At 47.2% G+C, this 20986-nt stretch overlaps 3 protein-coding genes across 3 annotated transcripts in view; all 3 read left to right on the plus strand.

Annotated features, from left to right (window-relative positions):
* Positions 1–794: 794 nt before the first annotated feature.
* LOC104642832 (C-signal) lies at positions 795–12168 on the plus strand. The gene is made up of 6 exons (XM_075773063.1): positions 795–1091; positions 9100–9151; positions 9465–9652; positions 10066–10221; positions 11086–11196; positions 11412–12168. The coding sequence occupies exons 1-6, from the start codon at positions 951–953 to the stop codon at positions 11523–11525; spliced, it is 762 nt and encodes a 253-aa protein (XP_075629178.1). The 5' UTR covers positions 795–950; the 3' UTR covers positions 11526–12168.
* A 2151-nt stretch (positions 12169–14319) lies between these two features.
* On the plus strand, positions 14320–17106 carry AURKAIP1 (aurora kinase A interacting protein 1). Its single transcript, XM_010311431.2, has 3 exons — positions 14320–14414; positions 14933–15381; positions 16304–17106. The coding sequence occupies exons 1-3, from the start codon at positions 14363–14365 to the stop codon at positions 16409–16411; spliced, it is 609 nt and encodes a 202-aa protein (XP_010309733.1). The 5' UTR covers positions 14320–14362; the 3' UTR covers positions 16412–17106.
* The window catches only part of MXRA8 (matrix remodeling associated 8), a 40226-nt gene continuing 33564 nt past the window's right edge, over positions 14325–20986 (plus strand). Inside the window, exon 1 of the mRNA XM_075772947.1 lies at positions 14325–14414. The gene's annotated coding sequence lies outside the window, so the exon portion shown is untranslated. The remainder of the gene's footprint in view (positions 14415–20986) is intronic.

A 20986-nucleotide genomic window follows, 5' to 3' on the forward strand; every position in this document is an offset into this window, starting at 1 on the left:
GCGGTCTGTGCCTCTGGCAGTAACTTGGGGAGTCCAGAAATGGGGGTTCGGTTCCTGCCTCTGCTTCATCACCCTGTTAGAGAACTCAGATCTTTTCTCTGGTCTTCTACCTGCTCCTGGATGCTGGGGGGAGCAATTTCACCGTTGTGGATTTATGTGACTTATGAACAAGGATCACTTCTTCGGGAGCAGCCGCGCGATGCCCAGCAGAACCGCAGTCAGCTCGGGGTCCCCGCTACCACAAAGAGGGTTCTGGCTTTTCCCTGCACACGTTTGCGGAACAGGGCGTTTAGGTAACTGTACAGGGACCGAGTTAGGTTCTGATCTCGGCGACAGAGGCAAGAACGAATTTCTCTTCCCCTGTTGGAAAGCCAATCGTTTTCAGAGCGGTGTGTGGGTGTGGGGTGTGGGGGGGTGGGTGTCTACGGCCGAAAACCCGGGCGAACCCCTCAGGCTGCTGAGGGCTGGGTGGTGGCCCCGGGCTCTGGGGACGCTCCCGGGAGCCCAAAGCCCAGACCCGCCGGCTCCCTCCGGGGCCGCTTTCGCCGGCTGCAGCCGCCGCTCCCCCCCCCCCCCCGCCCCAGCTCCGCCCCGCAGGAGCCGGCGCCGCCGCACCGGGACCCGCCGGGGGGGTGGGGGGGGGCAGGAGTCGAGCCCCGGGGCTGCAGCGGCGGCCCGGGGAGGCGAGGGGCCGTGGGCGGCCGGGAGGCGCTTTGTCTGCGGCCAGGGGCAGCGGGGGAGGCGCCCAGCCCAGCCGAGCCGAGCCGGGACGAGCCGGGCGGGGCGGCGGGGGCGGGATCGGGGCGGTGGTGCCGGCTCCGCGCCGCGCAGGTTAAGAGCCGCGTGGGGCAGCGCTGGGAGCGGAGTGAGCCGTGCCGTGCCGTGCCGTGCCGTGCCGTGCCGTGCCGTGCCGTGCCGTGCCGTGCCGTGCCGTGCCGTGCCGTGCCAGCATGGCCCAGCCGCGCTGCCGCTCCGTGCTCATCACCGGCTGCAGCCGCGGTATCGGGCTGGGGCTGGTGCGGGGGCTCGCAGCCGCCAGCCCCTCTCCGGACTTCGTCTTTGCGACCTGCCGATACCCCGAGAAGGCGCAGGTAAGCGGGGCTGCCCGGGCGGGGATGCTGCCAGCCCGCCGGAGCGCCGCGCCTCCCCCGCTGGGTGTGTGCCGGGACCCCCCCCCCCCCCCTCCCCGGTGCCGGCCGGGCCGGGCTGGGGTGCCGGGGCTCTGGAGAGGAGCCCGGCCGGAGGTGCAGCCCGGAGCACATGTCGCCAGGCAGCGTTAGCTCGGGGGGCTGGCGGGGACGGGAAGGAGAAGGCGCTTCGGGAAGCGCAGAACAGGTCGAGCATCTCCGCGACCAGGCGCTGGTGTCCGGCAGCAAGTGCCCGGGCTGGGCTGGGAGCTGGGGCCTGAGCTCCCGCCCGGGGCCGGTCGGATAGAGCCGGGGCCGTGAAAGTCCCCGCGGCCGGAGGTTACGTGAACGCGGGATGTTGCCGTTGCGGTACTCGTGTGCGTTCCCCCGAGGAGGAGAGGAGAGGAGAGGAGAGCTGGACACGCTGCTGCCCCGGCCCCAGCTGGGCAGGCAGGCTGGACAGCTGCGGCATCTCAAGCCCTCCTGCCAGCCGCTTCCTCTAGACCCCGTTTCTTGCTGGATTTGCAGCTGGAGATAAGTGTGTCCTGGCCTTCTCCAGTTTTGCACGGACCTGGAGCGCTGCTGCAGGGGTAATTTGGCCCCCAGAAGCCTTCCCAGTGAAACCTGTTACAGCTTTCCTTGTCTCGTCTACACGGCGTGTCTGTGTCCCCAGAAGGAGCTGTGCCCCGTCTGCCTCTTCCCTTTGCTGGACTTCCAACAAGTGAGAAGGCCCGAATGAATGATGAATTCAACACTCTTCTTAGTGCCCTTCTCGGCTGGGTAGGGACCAGAGCCTTCTGCTGAAAACAGGAGCTTTTGTTACATGTTGCTGCTGAATTCACTTGCAGCCCTTTCCCATTTCAGCCAGCATTCCTGCTCCTATAGCATAGAAGTAATGTGTTTGGACTCCTTCCCCATCCCTAGACTGTCATAAATGACTGTCGGACAAATTAAAGGCACTCTCTAAACCTTTGGGGAGGCAAATTGATAATGAGGGTTATCAGTCTGCTCACTTTGTGGCCACTCGTGTCCTCTGTTGCATCTCTGGTCTGATCTTGACTCTCCTCCGCAAGGTAGAATACTGCTAGGGCCGCACAGCAATACATGCAGGTATCATCCTCTTCCTTTCCCAGGAAAACTCCAGTGCTCTAGAGCTGCAAGAACCTGAGCTCTCACCTCTGTGACTGTCTCAAACCCCTGGGTATTGCCACAGGCGCTTGATAGGAGAATCGATACCAAAAGCCCCACTTCTGCATCTTTCCCATTTCGAGCGTGGCACAAGGCTGCCTTAGCGAAAGGCAAATTCCCTGGCACGTGCAGAGGTAAACAGAGCGTACGTGTCTGTTCCTTCATGGCGGATTTTATTCTTTCCAGTGCAAACTGTGATCACGCCGTGCTAGCGATGCAGAAAATCTAGCAACTTTATTGCTAAGCTCCACAAAAACTTTCAAAGATAGTGTGGAGGTTCCTCTTCAAGGACCAGAGCAGTGGGTTGGCCAGGTAACACCGGCCGTTTGACCGCTCGCTTCTCCTGCAGCACTGTGCTGCTGCTCTACAGGTACTTACCAAACTGAAGGAAAAAGTCTTAATTTTGTTTCTTGTTGTCAAAACAATCTCTCCAGCACAAAAGCACATTTAGGATATTTCTGAATCGAATGGCTGAGAAACAGTCCAGCAAGACTGAAATCTGGTGCACAGAGTGCCTTTCAGAGCCACTGGTTCCTGCAGCTTCCCCCCTCAGCCCCCCTTCTGCACTACGTGAGCTCCTGAACAGGTATTCACTACTATTTTGTTCGCTTTTAACTCCTGTTACAAGATCTGGCATTTGACCCAGCTGTATTTCCTATTAGCGATTGCACAACAGTGCGGTGCCGTAGTGGTACAGGAAACCAGCAGAGACATATGACCTGGTGTTAGATAGAAATCTCCCCGCTTAGTTGTTTGTTCTAAAGCTGATTTAACCGGTGCGGAGGGAGGTTCTCTTTTTTTCACCAATTGGCCCTTGTGTTCAGCAGTGATTTCCCATTATAATGGTCTCGGATCAATTACATGGAGAAGCGAAATGGTTCCTTCAATAGGAAGAGCTTCCTAGGAAACATTATACAGACGTATCTTAACTTGTGAGGCTTTTAAGTACTGGCAAAAATCTTGAGCAAAAAGGCAGGTAAGCCTGTGCAAGAAGATGAACTGGCCTTCAAACAGCGCAGTGTGCCTGGGAAGAGTCTGGGTCACTCCTTGCTTGCAGCAGTAGAAACCTGGAAAGACTGAAAGCAGTCCTGTCTCCTGTAGGCAGGAAGCTGGCCAAGAGCCACATTCCAGTAACCCCGAGTGGTGATTCTGCAGGCCACATGGGGTGCATCCTAGGCTCGGGGTTTTTTTTTCTTTTCTTTTTTTTTTTTCTTTTTCCTTTTTTTGGGGGTGGGCGGGGGCAAGGTTTGTCCTTGTGGATCAGGGTGGGTTTTTGTTCTTTGTAAGGACCTCTAGGCCATGTGCTGTTCTTTGGCAGTACATCAATAGAAACCTCTGCAGCCAGCTGAAAGCATATTTCTAACAGATGGGTTTGGAAATTCCACAAGAAAGGGAAATCTTTACTAAAGGTATTGTAGTAGTCTCACTAGCATTATCTGTCCCATCTACAATGCATAAAGTTGGCACAAAACTTTCTGACCTTCAGAGGTGTGTTTCCACCACGCTGCTAGTCCTTCCAGCTGGCAGAGGGCAAGCTCAGACGTGGTTGAGGCTCGAGCAACGGGAGCCGTAGCACCAGGTACAACTGACCATCTCACAGCCTGGATCCAATTGGGCAAAGTTGCTCGAATGTGATATGGTAAGGAAAGGCAAAGGTTCAGTGATAGTGAGTTTTCTTTCTTTTCTTTCTCTCCCCCCCCCGATATAAAACTTTTTGCCTTCACTGACTTTCCAGTCAAATCTTGAAAACGCAGAGTTCAGGTTCCTGTACTCCAGAGGCTGGCACTGCAGACTTGTCTTAGTGCACATGAGATGGGCTTTCCCCATCTAAGACCTCTTTGTTGACCACGCAGACTGGGCTGTAAAGTTGAGTGACTTGTTTTTTCTCCGCACGCCTGAGCTGTCAGGGCTTGCCTCTTCTCTTGACAGCGATTCAAATAGTCTAATTTTGTTTCCTCCTGTTTTGTTTTGTGATAAGTGACCATATGAAAAAATCCTGCTTCATGTGAGTGCACTGCCTCCCACTTCCTCTCCTGGATGAAAGGATGAACTTGGAGAACAGCAACTTTGGACAGTTCTCTTAAATTCGGCTCTCAGCTGGTTTGGTAGAGTAGCATTTCCCTGTTGCAGAATGCAGGGAGGGGGGAAAGGATGGGAAGAGCTTAAATGAAAAGCCTTTTAAAAATCATCTTCCAGTTTTTAGAGGAAGAGCGATTAAATATGCTTAGCTACTGGCAAATCCAGTGCCCATCCTGGGGACAATAACCAGCAGCAATTCCTCGGTAGCTGAGTTATCCAGAGAATCTCTCAGCAGAGTGTATGCCGTTGCACAGATAACGGCGTACGCTGGAGTCCTCCAAACAGTGGACAGACAAGGGCCCCGAAGGACCTGACTTTAGAAAGAGATGCTGGAGAAGAGTCTGACTCTGCTTTCTGTAGTAAGCAGAGGAAATCGGTACGTCTCCTGTAACTTGCTAACCCTGGGATAATGCTGAACAGCTGCAAGCTTTTGCATGTGAGTCTGTGCTGGCAGGAGCTGTAGTAACTTGAGTTCTTGTGCTGAATAGCTCCTAGGTGGCCTCCACAGAACATTTGCCTAACAAATGGGCCTTAGATCACACGATAACATGCAGCAGGCCTGCAGGCGCATCTAGATAACCGCTGCCCCTCCTTGAAAAGTACTATACTAGACTCCTTCTGCCACATTTTGATTCTGATCTGCCTTTACTTGGGCTGCTCCAGCACTGAGAGTGGAAGCAGCTACAAATCTCTTGCAAAATAATCCTGACGTCCTGTCTTTGCACTCCAGATGGACAAAACCACAGCACAGTTATTATTAGGCAGCCTGTAGAGGCTCATGGACCCATCCGTAATTCTTCCCCCCTCCTGCTTTTTCCTTCTTGCTCTTCCTCCATCCTGCTTCCCCATAAAAGGGAGAAAACTCTCACCCAAAGTCTAAGATTACACCTACTGATGGGGTAGCCCCTGTAGCCCCCCCCTCTGACTTGCTGAGGTATGGAAGGAAGCGACGGCCACGGTGTAAATCTGTTCACGGAGCATCCTGTGCTCTGCTGGGCTGTGCCGAGAGCTGAACGTGGGACCTCCGGACAGGAGCATCTCTTGTTCCTCCTGCTGTCCCCACAAGCCCAAGTGTGTTCCCAGGTGAACAAGAAAGTGTTCAGTTCCTCGTGGCTCAAGAGTCCTCTGCTGGGCCCTGGAAAGCTTCCAGGGCTTAATGTGCTGTTTCTCTTCCTCTGAAGTAGGAGATAGTGTTACTAACAGTGCTGTGTCTGTTCCCTTGTCAGACACAGAGCTCTCCCTGAAGTGCTTCTGCACACTGTCTCTGTCAGGTTTTGTTTTTGTTTTTTCTTTGCCACATATTTTAGCCATGTGGTCTGTTATTGGGAAGAGCAGCTGAACGATCTCTGGAGCAGCGCTCTAGCAAGATAGCTGTGTTATATCAGGCAAAGGGCATGCTTGAAGTCTTTCTAATTTTGGGTTATTCCAGTGTTTTGTGGGTTTTTTTGTGATGGTGTGGGGTTGGTTTGTTTGGTTGGTTTTTTCCCCCCGGAAGCATTTTGCACTTCCTACAGCATTAAGGTCTGCCTCTTCTTGAGTCAGAGAGGACGATGGATTTGGGGCAGTCTGCAGCAGCTTGGTGTAAGCTATTACACAATCACACAGTAAGTTGGCTGTACACCGTGATACTGAATAGCCTGTCTGAGAGACACGGGCAAATACGATACATCTTTGACTTTGTCAGTGCAAACAGGATGATGTGAACAGATACCCGAGGACACTTTGCCTGACAAAGCTGCCCTGACAAAGCTGCCTACAGGCTACGATAGTTTGGCTTGATTGCTTCCAACTGGCCTGTAATGGCCGGGTCCTTTCCAAGAGTTATAACTGGAGTGAATAATGCTTTCATAAAGAAGGCAAAGTAAATCTTGCTAAATGACAAAGACAACATAATATTCCTGGTTGAAATCTAGCAATAAATATCCTGTGTACTGATGAATCTGTACCTGGAGCCTTGAGTGCCAGAGGATCTTGTTTAAATTGGAGTAGGCTGACTCTGTTAATCATAATTAAAATCAGCAAGCAGGAAACAACAGATGCTAATCAGAGTTTAAATTTTTCTTGGAATCCCTAAGAGTTGATTCTCAGAGGTGACTATTCAGGTGTGGAGCACTTCTAGAGCTACTATGCTAAACACAGCGTGGGGGGTTGTGTTGTGGGGTTTTGTTCGTCTCGTTTGTTTTTAAATTGGCTATCACAGTACGCTAACTAAAAATGACTTAGCCTGGGATATGTTGGCTCTACCTACTGTCTTTAAATGAAACTGCATAAACTGATGTTAAAATACAAGCTGCACTTCAAGCAGCAGTACCAATGAGCTCACTTATTCTTACGTTGGCATTGCCATTATGGGCTGCGCTGGCTCTGTTAGACTGCGCTCTGAGATCTCGTCTTCCCAGGGATTTAACTTATTTGTTCACGCTCGTGCAGAGGCACTGCGCCCAGTTGACGTAAAAAACGCGAGCACAAGTCTGCTGCAAAAAAAACTTGCAGACAACTTTGGTGGCGTAGGTTTGCTTTTTGTTCTTTTCGTTGATTTTGTTGGGTTTTGGTGGGGTTTTTTGTGTGTGTGTTTTGTTTTTAATGGGGGGAGAACAAGGCATCTGACAGATGACCACAGTGGGTTTCCGGAAAGCTTATCCCTTCAGTGGGGAGTCAATAACTAGTATATGCATGCATTGAGTAATATTTTCAGAGTTCCCTGGACACAGGAGGCTTTTGATCTCTTTGATCAAAACTACTTGGGGGGAGGGGGAAGAGGAGAAGCAGCGTACACAGCTGGTGGCTTGAAATGGCTGTATCTGATTGCACTGCCATGAACCTGTCTCGGTCCTCCTCTCTACATGTTCCTTCTAGTCACAGTAAGGAAAAGAGGCTTTTCTGCAACTTTTAGGTTTCCTAACTGGATTTTTCAGCTTCTGTTTATATCAGGTGGAGTAACATTCTTGAAGACCAAAGCTAAGTTAGCTTTATGCCTGGAAGCTGCTTCTGAGAAACTTAAACCACTGAAGTGTGAGTCACTTGTTAACTAAGTAGTTAACTAAATGGAAAAAACATTGAATTTTAAATCTGATTTGCATGCAGCAATCGTAACTTTCTGCTGTTTATGTTCTGGAGAATGCTTAATGCTACAGTGTTTGGAGTTCTTAATTGAATATATTGCTTACTCACTTCAGAAGCCTCTCAGTCGCTGTCACTATACAACATATCTATCTCAGGCATTTTAGCAAAAGTTAGTAGCTTGTTTCTGTCAGAGAATAAAGTAATCCGACTATAAATAAATGAACAAATCTTGAGAAGCCAGAGTACTTCTGGAGTTTATTATCAAGTAAATGATACTGTCAAACTAAAGTCCAGTGAACAGTCCAAAGCCACATAATTATTGCAGACCTTGACATGGCAGAGCTATTTCATGCCTGACTATCAATAAACAAGATAGTGTGTTCTGGGCCTTTAATCTGTTGAAAACTGTCCCATTAAGCCCTTTCCAAGGGAAGGAATGTCATCTGGTTTTCTCCTTCTGACTTGTTCATCTTCCTTCCCCCTCCCCTTAATAGCCTTAACTGCAGTTGTAGCTTGTCCTCAGTAGGAGAACAAATTTTCTAAACAAGCCTGGAGAGAATCCTGCAGAGTACGAACGGAGATAAAAGATGTAATGCATTACAGCCTGACAGGGGACATAGAGTCCCTAAGTGTCTCCAAGTGGCAAAGAAGCACTCTTTCAAAAACAGCCCTCCTGACCCCTATTCCCAAAGGACTCCTAAAGAAATGGATTTGCTTGAGCTGGAATGTTTGTCCAGGGTTGCTCAGTCTCCTAAACGTGGCTGGGAGTACGTAATCCATCTGTTACGCTTGGCCACACTTCCCACTTGGCTACATGGCACAGAAACCTGAGTGTTCCAGCTGGGCCTACAAATCCAATTTGGACACGCTTTGTCCAGCAGCAACACCAGCATAGTACTAATTTTCTCCAAGTCCTCCTTCTACTGAGAGGTAGTAGACAGATGACTGAATTTTAGCTATCTAGCAGAGAGAGAATTGTTCTCGTGGACAGTTGCTGTGTATGCAACAAATTTCACAGGTGCTTTACCTTCAGTTACAAGAATTGAAGCTAATGAGAGCGCTGGGAAACGGAATTTCCATGGGAAAATTGCTGGGAAACTTTTCCTGCAAACTGTAATTCCAAGTGGCTTTTCTTAAGCATGCCCTGAACTGCTGTCTGGCGCTAGCTGAGCTTCAGGAGATTACGCTTTTCTTACAGAAGTGGGGAATTCCTGGCTTGGAATGCAGTCTGAGCACTGGGTCTGCTGTGGAACTGGCAGCAGCTCGATTGAAGACCTTTGGTTACAGTGCAAACACACCTGCGAGTTGCACACACCGAGAACTAACGCTCTAATCTAGCGTGCTGGTATCTTGACTAAGCAGATGAAAAGTCCAGTTTCTTGGAGCAGTTGATCTTGCTCTCAGGAAAGCTGCTCAGTGGGTTGTAAAACAAAGTAGTTTCACTGCCTTCAGTCCAATTCTGAAAATAAATGGCAGTTACAATTCTGGAGGTGCAGATCTCAAACTGTTTTATGTAATAGCCATGGAAAGATATATCTATATATAGAGATATATATCTCTCTCTATATATATATAGAGAGAGATATATATCTCTATATATAGATATATATCTATAAAATAAAAATAATTTTTTTCTTCCTAGGAGCTCCAGCAGCTTAGCAAGCAATACAGCAACATCAAACTCCTCCAACTGGGTAAGTAAAGGGCTTATACAGAAGTATGGTCAACTAAGCCAGGTGAGTGCATCTTAAGAAACTGGTCTCCTGGGTGATCAGTAGCTGTGCATGGCCTCCAGCAGCTCCCACTGATCACCCGCATATTAAGATCACACTGGGGAAACATAATCTATGTAAAGACTTTGTGCATTGTCATCTCCGTGTGCTGCCTAAATGTCCCCATTCAGACTAATGCCTTAGCTTTGGGTGAGCATGTGCTGTATAGGGACAGACAGCATGTGAACCGCACAGTTCGCTCTTCACTGTGGCTGTTCTTGGCTCCTCTGTGCAGATGTGGTCTGTGAAAACAGCATCAAGAAAGTAGTCAAGGAAGTGGAAGAAATCGTGGGAGACAAAGGTCTGAACTGCCTCATTAACAATGCTGGCATCAATGTGCTTGCTTCCTTGGAAGAAGTCACAGCAGAGACAATGCTCACCATTTATGAAACCAATACGGTTGCTCAGCTGATGGTCACCAAGGTAAGAGTTGGGAGGAATGTGCTCAATCTATGGTACTGTAAGAGGCTTTCCTGCTAGTGAGCTGGACGTGTAACCCAAGCATTTGTCACCTTGGAACTGCACAGATAGAGGTCTGATACTAAACTGCATGCCTAGAGACCCATTCTGTCAAGGATCTTTCTCTTTATTTAAATCCATCTGGTATGAGGCCACTTCAGTGGACAGGCTGGGCTAGGAGATGAGCAGAGGAGACTGACGGTCCTTGCTACTTACAGCTGGCTGCCATAGGAAGGTGTCCCATGGCCAGCTTGGCTGGGGAACCATCACCATTCTGTGCTGGTGGCATCGAGTTGTACTGCAATTCCATACAGAACCTGAGAGTCCAGCTCTCAAGAGCAAGCTGACCAAATTAAAATAAACTCTCGTTTTTACAGGCGTTTCTACCCCTTCTGAGGAAGGCAGCCCAGCTGAGCACAGGAATGGGCTGCCACAGAGCTGCTATTATCAATATGTCCTCTCTTGCTGCCTCCATGCAACTCGTCCAGGCAAATGAGATGTTCCTCAAGGTCTACCCCTACAGGATAGCAAAGGTTTGTGGGCTTCCCTGGGCTGTGCTCACTGTGTGAGGGCAGGCTTGTGAGTTAAAGACCACTCTGAGCTTAAGAGGATGATCTGAGGTGTGCAGCACTTCCTTGGGTAGGCTGACACAGGAACTGTTCTTGTTGATCGTGTGGGTGGAAATGGGACCTGTGAAAGCTGTACATCTGGAGCAAGCATGGCCAACTCCTTAAGAACAGGCTCACAAATGCTCCTTCGCTACTCTGATATAGATCCATTTCAGAGGGACTTGGCATTCAGGGAAGAACTGATGCCATCAAGTGTGTGCCCTGTTAGCTGTGTTCAAGCGAGATAGCAGGCATGAAACTCAACAGAAGGTGTGCTGACCTGTACACGGTAATGCTAGTCAGTGAAAGGTGGAGTTTTTAGTTTTGTCACATCCGGAGACTGAGTTTGTACGAATAGTCAAGAGTAGACATGCAGTTTCTCCTACACCACCTACTCATAAGCTGTTAATGTGCTTGTTTTCCCTGTTCAGAAGTAAAAACCTGAATGTTTGTGTAGTGATTATTGCAGAAAAACAGAGTCCTTATGTCAATATTATCTTCCCCACAGCTCTCCTTAGGAGTTTCAAATGCTACTTTATCTTCCATCGTAACTTAGTTTCATCTTTGGGCAGTAAGCTTATGGTGATAGAGCTTTCACAATGCTTCTCTTAACAGGTATCTCTGAGAATGAAGCGCCCACTAAGTCTGGATAAGTTACTGGATACTGTTATTGCCCCTTTGCTTCTCAGGAAACAGCATGGTGGAAGGGAGGTGCCAATTAGCTTGGCTTAAGGTCTTGCTCAAGGTTGGTAAAACTAGCACACTAATAGATGGTTTCTACTCTTGTAGACTGCACTGAACATGATCACCAGGTGTCTTGCTGCAGATTTGAAATCGGATGGAATTCTCTGTATTTCTTTACATCCAGGCTGGCTTCAGACAGACATGGGTGGAAACATGGTAAGTGGTATCTCTCTGAAAATGTGAAAGTATGACTCCCTTGTTGTCCCAACTCTTGAGCAAGAACCCACTGTACAGTATACGCTTCCACATGCTGCAGAGGCACACTGTGAAACATGAAAACACATCCCACTTGATTCTAGTAACGCCTTAAATGCATTTGATTATCTTCTGTAGGATATTCCTGGTAATAATCTAAACTCGATTTGCTCTAGGCTCCCATGCAGGTGCAAGAGGCTATCCCAGGTATTCTCTCCGTTCTGGACCATCTTGGTGAAAAAGAAAATGGTTCCTTCCTGGACTGGCAAGGGGAAACTCTACCGTGGTAGAAGTGCACAGTATACTACAGAAACAGCACGTCACTCACTATTTAACTTGTGCCACTAATGTCCGTGTCTCTAGGGTTCTCTTATATGCTAGTTGAAATAGCCAGTCTGATATCCAGCCTCTCTCTAGGTGTATTTGGAAAGTGAGGTGGCTGACTTTTTACTTGGTATTGCTACTGCTCTGTTCTAATGCTTCCTGCAAATTCTACTGTGCATGGGTATCTCCTGGAACCATCTCAAATAGATTAAAAACTGCCAGTTAAATCCAGGGGCTGGTTCCTCTTCACTTCCAAACCCAAAGTGGGCCTCTCACTCTCTGCAGAAGCAAATGACCTGACCTCAGAGTAAGGCCAGTGTAAGCTGTCATATTCCAGTATGTTCAACCTGCTGCAGACATGTCTCTGGAGAAGGTACTTCAGTTTTCTTCAGTTCTAACTGAGCCAAGGCTGAAATTTCTCAGCGCTAAACTACATGAATTTGGTACTTCTGTAAAGTCCTCAGCAAGCTCTGAGTGTCCCCAGTTGACAGCACACACCAGGCACTTGCTTTGTTCCCAGTAGGTGACTAACATCGTGATATGGGGGCGGGAATGTTGTTTTGTACATAAACTTCTAACATGTCTTCAATAAAGTCTTGTTTAAACAAATAGCCTGTTTACTAAACTACTTCAGTTAATTTCCCTGTATGTGGGTTTCTCTTCCCTGACCAGAGAACTGTACTTCTACCTTGCAAGAAGAAACTCTAATCATTGCCGTCTCCTTTGGGCTAGATGGGTTTAACGTGGTGGTGGGGTGTACCTGCAACTGAGGCAGACCCTTGTTCTGGTCTGAAATACTCAAAGCAGCTGGTGAAAAGATCTCTCTGTTCTGGCTGAGGTAGGGATAAAAGCAAAAAGTTCTTTGAAGTCTGGGACTGGCTTCAACATGGCTCCGTCATGCCAGCTGATTAGGCACTTTCATGCTGTGCCAGGGCGGTGGGTTCCTGCACCAGGTAAGGAAAGACAAAAAACAGCCAGGTAAGTGGGAGAGACGGGTGCGGCTGTTCCTGGACAGCAGCCACTGCGCCTCCTGCCCTCAGCCGCAGCTGAGGGTGCATGAGGGAGAGGTGTCTAGCTGCCTTCCGCCATCCCCACGCTGACGGGGATGTAACGTCTCACCGTAACAACTGCGTGTTACGCCACGCTGCTGTGCTCAGACCTGTTTTGAGTGATGTGCTGCTGTGACCGAGTCGGTGAACAAAACGCAGTGCTTTCCCATCAGCTGAAAGCCACCGACTTTCCATCTCAAAGTGCAACTGTAGTATCAGCGCAAACCTGACAGGTAAGGGGCAAGCTCAGTTGGAACGAGCTGAACTATTGAGTTTGAACCAAATGTCAGGTGCTGGGTGGGGAAGAGGAATCAATGTGCCTTCTGCAGTCTGCTGTGAGGTGTGCCGATGGGAACAGTCCCAGCAACGTTAGAATTACACTGTTAAGAGGGCTGAGGCCCTGGCACAGGGTGCCCAGAGAAGCTGTGGCTGCCCCTGGCTCCCTGGCAGTGTTCAAGGCCAGGTTGGATGGGGCTTTGGGCAACCTGGGCTAGTGGAGGGTGTCCCTGCCCATGGCAGGGGTGGCACTGGATGGGCTTTGGGGTCCTTTCCAACCCAAACCAGTCTGGGATTGTATGAACGTGTTCAGATGGGTGTGAGCAGGAGAGAGGAGATGGCTGCAGGAAAGGAGATGGCCCCTTTGCTGAAGCAAGAGCTTCCTCCTCCGGATGCTCCAACGCAACACGCAGTCACCACCCGGGGCCCTGCTGCTGCCCGACGCCTCTGGTCGGCCCAGCACCCTCCCCAGCCCCCTCCGGGCCCAAGCTCCCCGCACCGAAGGGCCGCGCTGCTTCCAAGCTCCTTCCCTCTGCTAAATGGCCGCCGAAGGAAGCCGCCCCCATCCCCGCCCCTCCAGCGCTGCGGGCGGGGGAAGGCCGGGCCGAGCACCCTCTCCCTGACCTCGCTCTCCCGGGGCAGCGGCGGGCAGCTACCGAAAGCGGGAGAAACCGGGACCCCACGCCCGAGTGCGGGGCCAGGAACGGGCCGGAGCGGCGGCGACCGAGCGGTGGGACGGCGGGTTCCTGACGGCCCGGCCCGGCTGCGCTTCACGGCGCCTGCGCGGCAGCGTCTGCGGGCACCGCTGGGGGGCGCTGTCCTGTCCGCGCTGCCCCGCGGCCGCCGGAAGTTCCGGGGCAGGGCGGGCGGGGATGGTGAGTGATGGCGGCCGCGGCCGTCAGGGCCCGGTCGGTGAGGGGGTGTCTGGCGGCTCCGTGCCTGGGGAGCGGGGCAGTGGGGGGGGCTGCGGGCCGGGCTGCGGAGAGGGAGCCTGCCCGGCCGCCCGCAGGGCTGCGGACCGGCCCGCTTCAGTAACAGCCCCTCGTTAGGCCGCGCGGCTGTTCCTCACGGCCTGAGGGCAGCGGGTGGTTTTTTTTTTGGTTTTTTTTTTTTTTTTTTTTTGTGGCCCAGTTTCTGCTGTGGAAGCAGCGCCTTCGTACTAGAGCAGGGCAGAAGTGTGCCGGCGGGGCTTGGGCTGAAGTTAGCTTGTTTTTAAACCTGGAACAGCCGAAGCTTTATTAATCACCTCTGCAGCTCGGCTACACCAGCGCTTGTGGGCCAGGGCCCTGCAGCAAAATCTGACAGTGCGTTGGTAAAATGAGGGGAGTGCTTAGAATGTCTCAGCCCATCTCTTTGGGGTTTTGGGTTAAGTTTAGAAGGTATTTTTAAAGTGTAAAACCAACATGTTTGCCTCATTGAATAAATGTTCCTATTTTAACAGTTATTACTGGCTCTGACAGCGGACAAAGTGAAACAATATGTTAATATCACAGCTGACTTCACAGTTACTGAAGGCTTCACGAATTGCAGGTAAACAGATGTTGTGTGACCTAATTTTCTGTTGTTTCTGTTTTGTTTTGTTTTTTTCTGGGGTAATTGGGCTCCCAGAAATTTCTTTTCCAGCAAGCAGTGTAAGAGTGGTGAGGCTGTTGTTGATTCAGTGGTTGTGGAATGTTTTTATGTCTCTGATCTATTCTGTCAGTATTGTGTAGCTCTGATTTGACCTCTTTTAAGCTTAGGAGGAGATTCCTTAGCAGAAAGGCTTAACAGAGCGAACACTTGCTAGCCAGTCCAAATTGCACTTACACAGTCTTCACAGTAAAATAGCGTATAACGTGATTTTAGCAGATGGTCTTATGGCAGTGTAATTAAAAGTTCAAATTAAAACAGTTCTTCCTTTTGTGATGTGAATATAATTTTTGTAAACAGGTTCCTTTATTAGGTTATTCTGGCCACAGTTGTCTGGCGGTTTGAGAGCCGGTCAGAGCTTTTCTTAAGGTACTGTTTGAAAATTCTACCTCTTAAATGAAATTCTTTTCGTCTTAAAGGCCACCTTTTGCCAAGGTCAGTGTCTTCCTTTCTTTGCTGTCATTCTACATCTGTGCACTATTGCACACAGCCATCTAACAAGAGTGGAGCCCAACCTCAGCGGTGGTATGCTCTGGACCCTGAACTGGAAGAGATGCTGATCCCCAGAAGACTTTCCATCAGCCCCTTAGAAAGCTGGCTGACGGTTAGGTACTCCCTTCCTAAAGCAGAAGTCCTTAATGCTCAGGAAGACGTGGGCTATGAACCTCTCCAGCAGTATGACTGTCCCCCAGCTGGTGAGGGAGCTGATGTGGAGGAAGGAGAAGGAACGCTTAGCAACAAGCTTCAGTGTAAGAATGTTTTGAAGATTCGCAGAAGGAAAATGAACCGGCACAAGTTTAAAAAGCTGCTAAAGCGCAGAAAGTTTGTACGGAGGAGGATAAAGGAGGGTCGCAAGAAGAAACGTCAGGTAAGCTCAGGGTAGACAGAACTTCCTGACATAAATGTGTCCACTTCTCAAACTGACCTCTGTGCGGGTCTCGGATGATTAGGTGGAATTGATTTGAGGAAAAATGGCAGCAGCTTGGAGAGCCTTAATGAAGTCAGTATTTACTGGTACAGTAGTTTTTTCTGGTTTGTGTATGACCTGTACATATTCTTGTAATTTAGAATATTTCTGTCGTTGTAAAAATATGTGCGATAGTTACTAGGCATAATTTTTCTTGCATGACAGTAACTTTCATGTGGCTAATGGAGAAGAATTTTAGTGTTTGTGTGAAAGATTAATTCACGTGTCTGGTATACCAGAGGGGCTGGTTTAATCTTAATTTCTTTCTTGTCTCAACATCCTTAAGTGCTTCCTATTTTTTCTATATAGAACCCTTTTACTTCCCTTAACGGAAGGGTTGAGGGAAGACATGGGCCTTCATTCAAACTGTAGATGTTCTCATTCAACACTGCCTTTCAATTAGTCTGTTGGGTTTGCTGTGATACAGTTTAGTTCATTCTCTGGTAATTTTTACCTTGTCTAGGTGCAAATTGGGGTTAATTGTAATTCCATTTTTCCAGATTTTTAGGAAGCAGTGTTGAACATGTTATGATGAGGAAATCCTCTTAATTTTCTTACAATTCTGTTTTCCATCCCCTCAGTTTTCCTTGCACAGGACTTTTAAAATAATGCTACCAAGATCCTTGTGCATTTTAATGTATTTTCTGCAGTAAGGCTAACTATTGTGACATTTAGAACAAGCTGCCTTGTTAAAATTTGTGTGCGTTATACCTAGATTCTCCTTGGGACATGTGGGCAGTGGCTGAATACTTGAGTGTTGTTTCGGAGCTATGTTACCAGTTTTCTTTCTTTTTTCTTTTTTTTTTTTTTCCTTCTGTTTTAGATAAAATTTGAGAATGACTTGGAGCGCATCTGGAAAAGAGCTGGTTTGAAAAGTCCTCCTGCAGGATGGCAAACACCCAAGATATTTCTGAAAAGTTCAAAGCGATAAAAATACTTGTAATGAGTTTTAACCTGTAACTGTAATTAAAAAAATATTTAAGTACATGGATTACATTTAACCTTTTTCTGAGTGTGATGAAATTAGTAGGAGGAAACTTTCAATCTTGGTGAACAGTTTTCCAGGGACAAACCTGACAGCAATGTGCTTTTCCTCCCCAGAAGAATGGTGTGAGCTCTTGTATAGTGACTTGGCACTGCTGCTTACAGTCCTGTGCTGCTGCTCCCAACTATGTCTGAGCAAAAGTGTCTTGGACTGCAACTGAATTTCTGAAGTTGCTATTTAAGATTAGACTGAATGATGTACTGTAAGAACAATCAGTTGTGGGAGTTGGGATAAGTGAAAGAATTCTGATTGTATATAGACACAAGCATTTTGAAAAGTTCTTTCAAATTGGCATTCTTTTGTAGCCCTACTATAGAAGGGCTGGTTAAGAGTTGTGACATATGAATTGGATCTGAATTTCATAGAATATATCTGCAAAAGCTTTAATTTTCACTTACCTGAAGCCTCGGTGTGCATATGCCTTAGGCATTGCATGAGCGTCCTTAAAAGGCTTATTTTTTTTCTGTTTTGTGCTAATAAAAAAATTGTTATTTTCTTTCTACAATAGACCCCTGTCATACTGAACATTCGGATATTGGTATCAATAAAAGTTTAGAGCTAATTACTCATTAATTACAAAACCTGCTTTGGGCCCGAGGCAATCCTGTTGTAATCAGCTGATTTTGTATGATTGAAGAGAGTCGTGAAAGCTGTGAAAAATATAGGTGTATAAAATAAACCCTGACAGAGGACTTTATATCTGAGTTCTGGTTTGGGTTCTGCTTTTAATTTTTCTGTTTGAGGCAGTTAACTTGTTTTGTGTGACTTAGCTCTTCCCTGTCTGTGTTGTAGCAGATTGATGGGGTGGAAAAAGAATCGACTCCCTTAGGCTCGTCATTCTGTGGCATACAGGGAGGCGACCCTGAGAATGCTTTCCCTTTTATCTGCTAGGAGCAGAACATGTGACTAAACTGAAAGGGAAGAAAATAATAATCTGGAACTTGTTGCTATAAGGTATAATTTAATCTTGCTGCAGGAAGGACAGGTGACTCCTCGCACACAGTGAACGTGTCTGAGGTTCTGTGTATGGTGCTCTGGTGTTCTTGTCACTAGATGGCAGTGAATTCAAAGGCTCTGAAACTCCTTAGCCATTAATGTAGAAGCTAGCTGGCTCTTTATGTCAGTATTTTAATGAAAGGATGCACCCATATTTAAAAATTGATTAATCTTGCTAGAAAACTTGGTATTCTGAGAACTGTATTGATGTCCTGTAAAAACAAGTGGTTAGCACATTTTAATAGTTCCTTTTTTCCAAACTATATGTTAACAGCAGGCAACTTTGATCAAAAAAAATTAAAAAGATGTTCTGTCCCTTTGGTGCTTTAAATAGGCTGCAGTTGCTTTTAACCAAGACCAGTAGGACTATTTAATTTAGCCTATTGTCAGGATTTCATGAAGAGGAGGATGTCTAGCCATGAGCCTCAAACTCGCCAAGCAAGAGAAGATTGAGTGTTGAGTCTGGCTTACGTGTTTGTTCAATATGCAGAGCGCATCTAGGCGTTTCTAAAATACCAATACGCACTCCTTGCACAAAGATGCATATATGAAAGGCTGGGGCCTGAGAGCGTTAGCACCTTTGAAGTCAGGTCCCTGTCTGTCTTCCCCCCCCTCCCCCCAGTCACATTTGTTTTGAGAGCCTTTATGCCTGCATTGTTGGTCTCTGTCAGTCCTGTGGCTTCTCTTACTGGATCTTAGTCCAAGTTTGCTGGCTTTCTGTCTAGGGAAAAATGGTAATCAGTTTGTACACTTCCAGGAGATTGCTGGTTGCTGAAGAGTTGGGATGCCTTTGGAATTACACAGAGCAAAAGACTTAGACAGCAGTAGCATGCCCTGCTCATTTATTAGTGCTGTACCTCTGATTCCAGTTTTGAGGTTTATTCTTCTTTGATTTTGTTTTACTTAATCCTACAACTTGCATCTTCTAGTCTCTAAATCTACAAACTGCCCGAGGGTATGTTATCTCTTTTTCTCCAGTAGGACTTAGGTTGGTCTTATTTCTCTCTACTTTGGCATAAAACCTCTCTTCCTTTTGGGGAGCATCACGATGTGGCTGTAGTTCACAAACTTGTCCATTGTACTCATGTCTGCTGGGATCATGCAGGCAGAGAACTTTGCCATTTTCCTGGATGAGCACCACCAGCTTGCTTTCTAACTTGTTTTTACACTGGGATAGGAACTAGGAAGAATTAACTAAAATAGTGAGAATTGCAAAGAATAATCATTCAATACCTTGTGATGTTCCAGTGCAAGTGAGTTCTTGTACTTGGCAATGATCATGTTTTATTAGGGTACTTGTGTGGTGAATTGCAAGTCTCCACGAAATAGCTTATTAAATGGTATGCTCTCTGAGTTGTAGTCCAGTCCTCCAAATTGTAGTCTGTCAAGAGTAGTCATTACTTTTACATCTATTAGACATAATTACACAACTATGTATAGAAGTCTGGAACTACTGTATAATTTATAAAATTGTCTGTAAACTATCTCTGGCAGTTACTGCCAGTCTTAGTCATACAAATGCTATATTCCTTTTTGCTGAAGAACCTCAAAGCATGTCTCAGGATTTGTATTTTCTGTGTGGCAGACACTGCAAAGACTCTCTGTCTTACGTGGCACTAATCAGATAATATATACTAGGGTTGTATCAATTTGCTTTAACTCCCTTGACCACAGGATGCAATTTTAAACTCTCTCACTTGCTAAACAGGGAGAATCAGAGACACAAAAGCTACACCTATTTTTCTGTAGGGGGAGCATGAGTACATAGTATACTCTTCACAAAGCTTTATTGTGAGTTGCTGTTCCTCTCCAAAATATGTGCCTACCAAAGTACCTGCACACTTAGTAATTGTATAGTTACATATGCATAATATAGTTGTAGTAGTAAAAAAAACCAGGGGATGCAAACAGGACAGGTTTGACCTTTATAATTCTCAAAATATTTAAGACTTGAAGATTTCTCCTGCATCTCATTATTATTCTGCTGCTCTGAGAGGAAATGGTTGAAAGTCAGCAGGAGGTTGCTAGAGGAATTTGTGCTCTGTATTAGAGAGACTGGAGTTATCCGGTGGGGATGGTGATTTTTGTTTTTGAAACTGCCTGACGGTCAGTGGTCTGGAAAGGTCCTTCAAAATGGGAGTATGAAACCAATTACTCTCATGCTTAAGTGCATGCAATCCAAGAATTAGGGACATAAATACAGACAGCAAGCTCAGCTGAACAGAAAATCAAGTTTGGTGGTTTTATCACAGCGATCAGGTTTGTGCTGAAATGAGTTGGCTCTAAAATAGGAAGTCAGCTGAGTCAGAAGGGATGAAAGTTCTGAATTTTTCTCTTAGCTGAAGCATGACATTACAAACTCAGAGGGTGTTCTCCCTTTCAGAAAGGTCAAAACCCAGCAACGTGGTGGTAGTGGGCTTCTGACATAGATGTAGCAGAAATACCATTTCTTTCTAATGCTAGCAAATAATGGTTGCTGGCAAACTTGAGATTTTAGTTGTCGCCTTGACCTGGATAGCAGTGCTTCTTACTAGGGTAGGAATTAAATGCATTTTAGGAGTCTTCTCTAGAAAATGTGTTGTTCAATTGCATCAGTATGGATTCTTGAAGTTTTTTAGAGGATTCTGGACATAAAATAACAGTTCTTTCATCCACACAAATTGATCCAATATAACTTACAAATAACTTAGAGCTGAGAATGAGGCCCGATTGGATATGGGAAAGGGAGCAATACAAAAGAACTGCTTGCTGTAGCTTTTCCTCAACTGCTGTGGTCTCTAAGACAATCCAAGATAGATTTGCTTGGCACAGCGGTGGAAAAGCCTGAATCAACTGCCAGTACTTTGCCTAGCTGGACAACTGCTTAGTGGTGCGCAGTGGTAGAGATGAAGTGTTAGTAATGACAAGAGATTCTTAGAAATAATGCTGAAGCAGGAGATCTGTGATACTGATGGGTAGTAGAAAATTTATTTCAGTTACCTTTTTTATAAAAGGTATCAGTCCTATTTCAGTGCAAATGAGGAAGCCAAGAAAGTTGGTAACAAGGATTGAACCCCAAGTGGGTGGAAAGCAGAAGGATTTAAAGCGTGTAAATTGCAGTAGTTTAGCTTAATCTTTTCATGCATAAACAGGAGTTAACTGTAGCACCTCTGATGGTCTGGAGAGAAGAGATTTTTAGCTTTATATGGCAGCCATTTGCTCCAGTTCTTCACAGGAAAAGGCTTCTTGGTAATTGTCTGCGGTGGTTTGGCTCACTTCCAATTAATTCTAGTCAACTTTGAGTTTGTCAGAGGAAAAGGGAAAGTCCAGCAGTCAATACAAGACGCTCCTTTCCTTTGGAAATCTTGCGCTTACCCTGCAAAGCATGTTGGATGGTCTGCTAGCTGTTAAAGCAGCCCTGAGGTCATGCAGACGATGAGTCTGAGCTCATGGATGCCCTCTCCATGCTGTCCTTGGCGCAGACAG

This window comes from Balearica regulorum, chromosome 21, assembly GCF_011004875.1.
Source record: "Balearica regulorum gibbericeps isolate bBalReg1 chromosome 21, bBalReg1.pri, whole genome shotgun sequence".
In the NCBI taxonomy this organism is placed as follows: Eukaryota; Metazoa; Chordata; class Aves; order Gruiformes; family Gruidae; genus Balearica; species Balearica regulorum.

Bases quoted from the DNA above. Each gene is read 5' to 3' on its own strand.
- LOC104642832 (XM_075773063.1), top strand. From the start codon at position 951: ATGGCCCAGCCGCGCTGCCGCTCCGTGCTCATCACCGGCTGCAGCCGC. The intron at 1,092-9,099 runs GTAAGCGGGGCT...TTTTCTTCCTAG, and splicing joins GATACCCCGAGAAGGCGCAG to GAGCTCCAGCAGCTTAGCAA. The intron at 11,197-11,411 runs GTAAGTGGTATC...GATTTGCTCTAG, and splicing joins CAGACATGGGTGGAAACATG to GCTCCCATGCAGGTGCAAGA.
- AURKAIP1 (XM_010311431.2), top strand. From the start codon at position 14,363: ATGTTAATATCACAGCTGACTTCACAGTTACTGAAGGCTTCACGAATT. The intron at 14,415-14,932 runs GTAAACAGATGT...TTCGTCTTAAAG, and splicing joins GAAGGCTTCACGAATTGCAG to GCCACCTTTTGCCAAGGTCA. The intron at 15,382-16,303 runs GTAAGCTCAGGG...CTTCTGTTTTAG, and splicing joins GTCGCAAGAAGAAACGTCAG to ATAAAATTTGAGAATGACTT.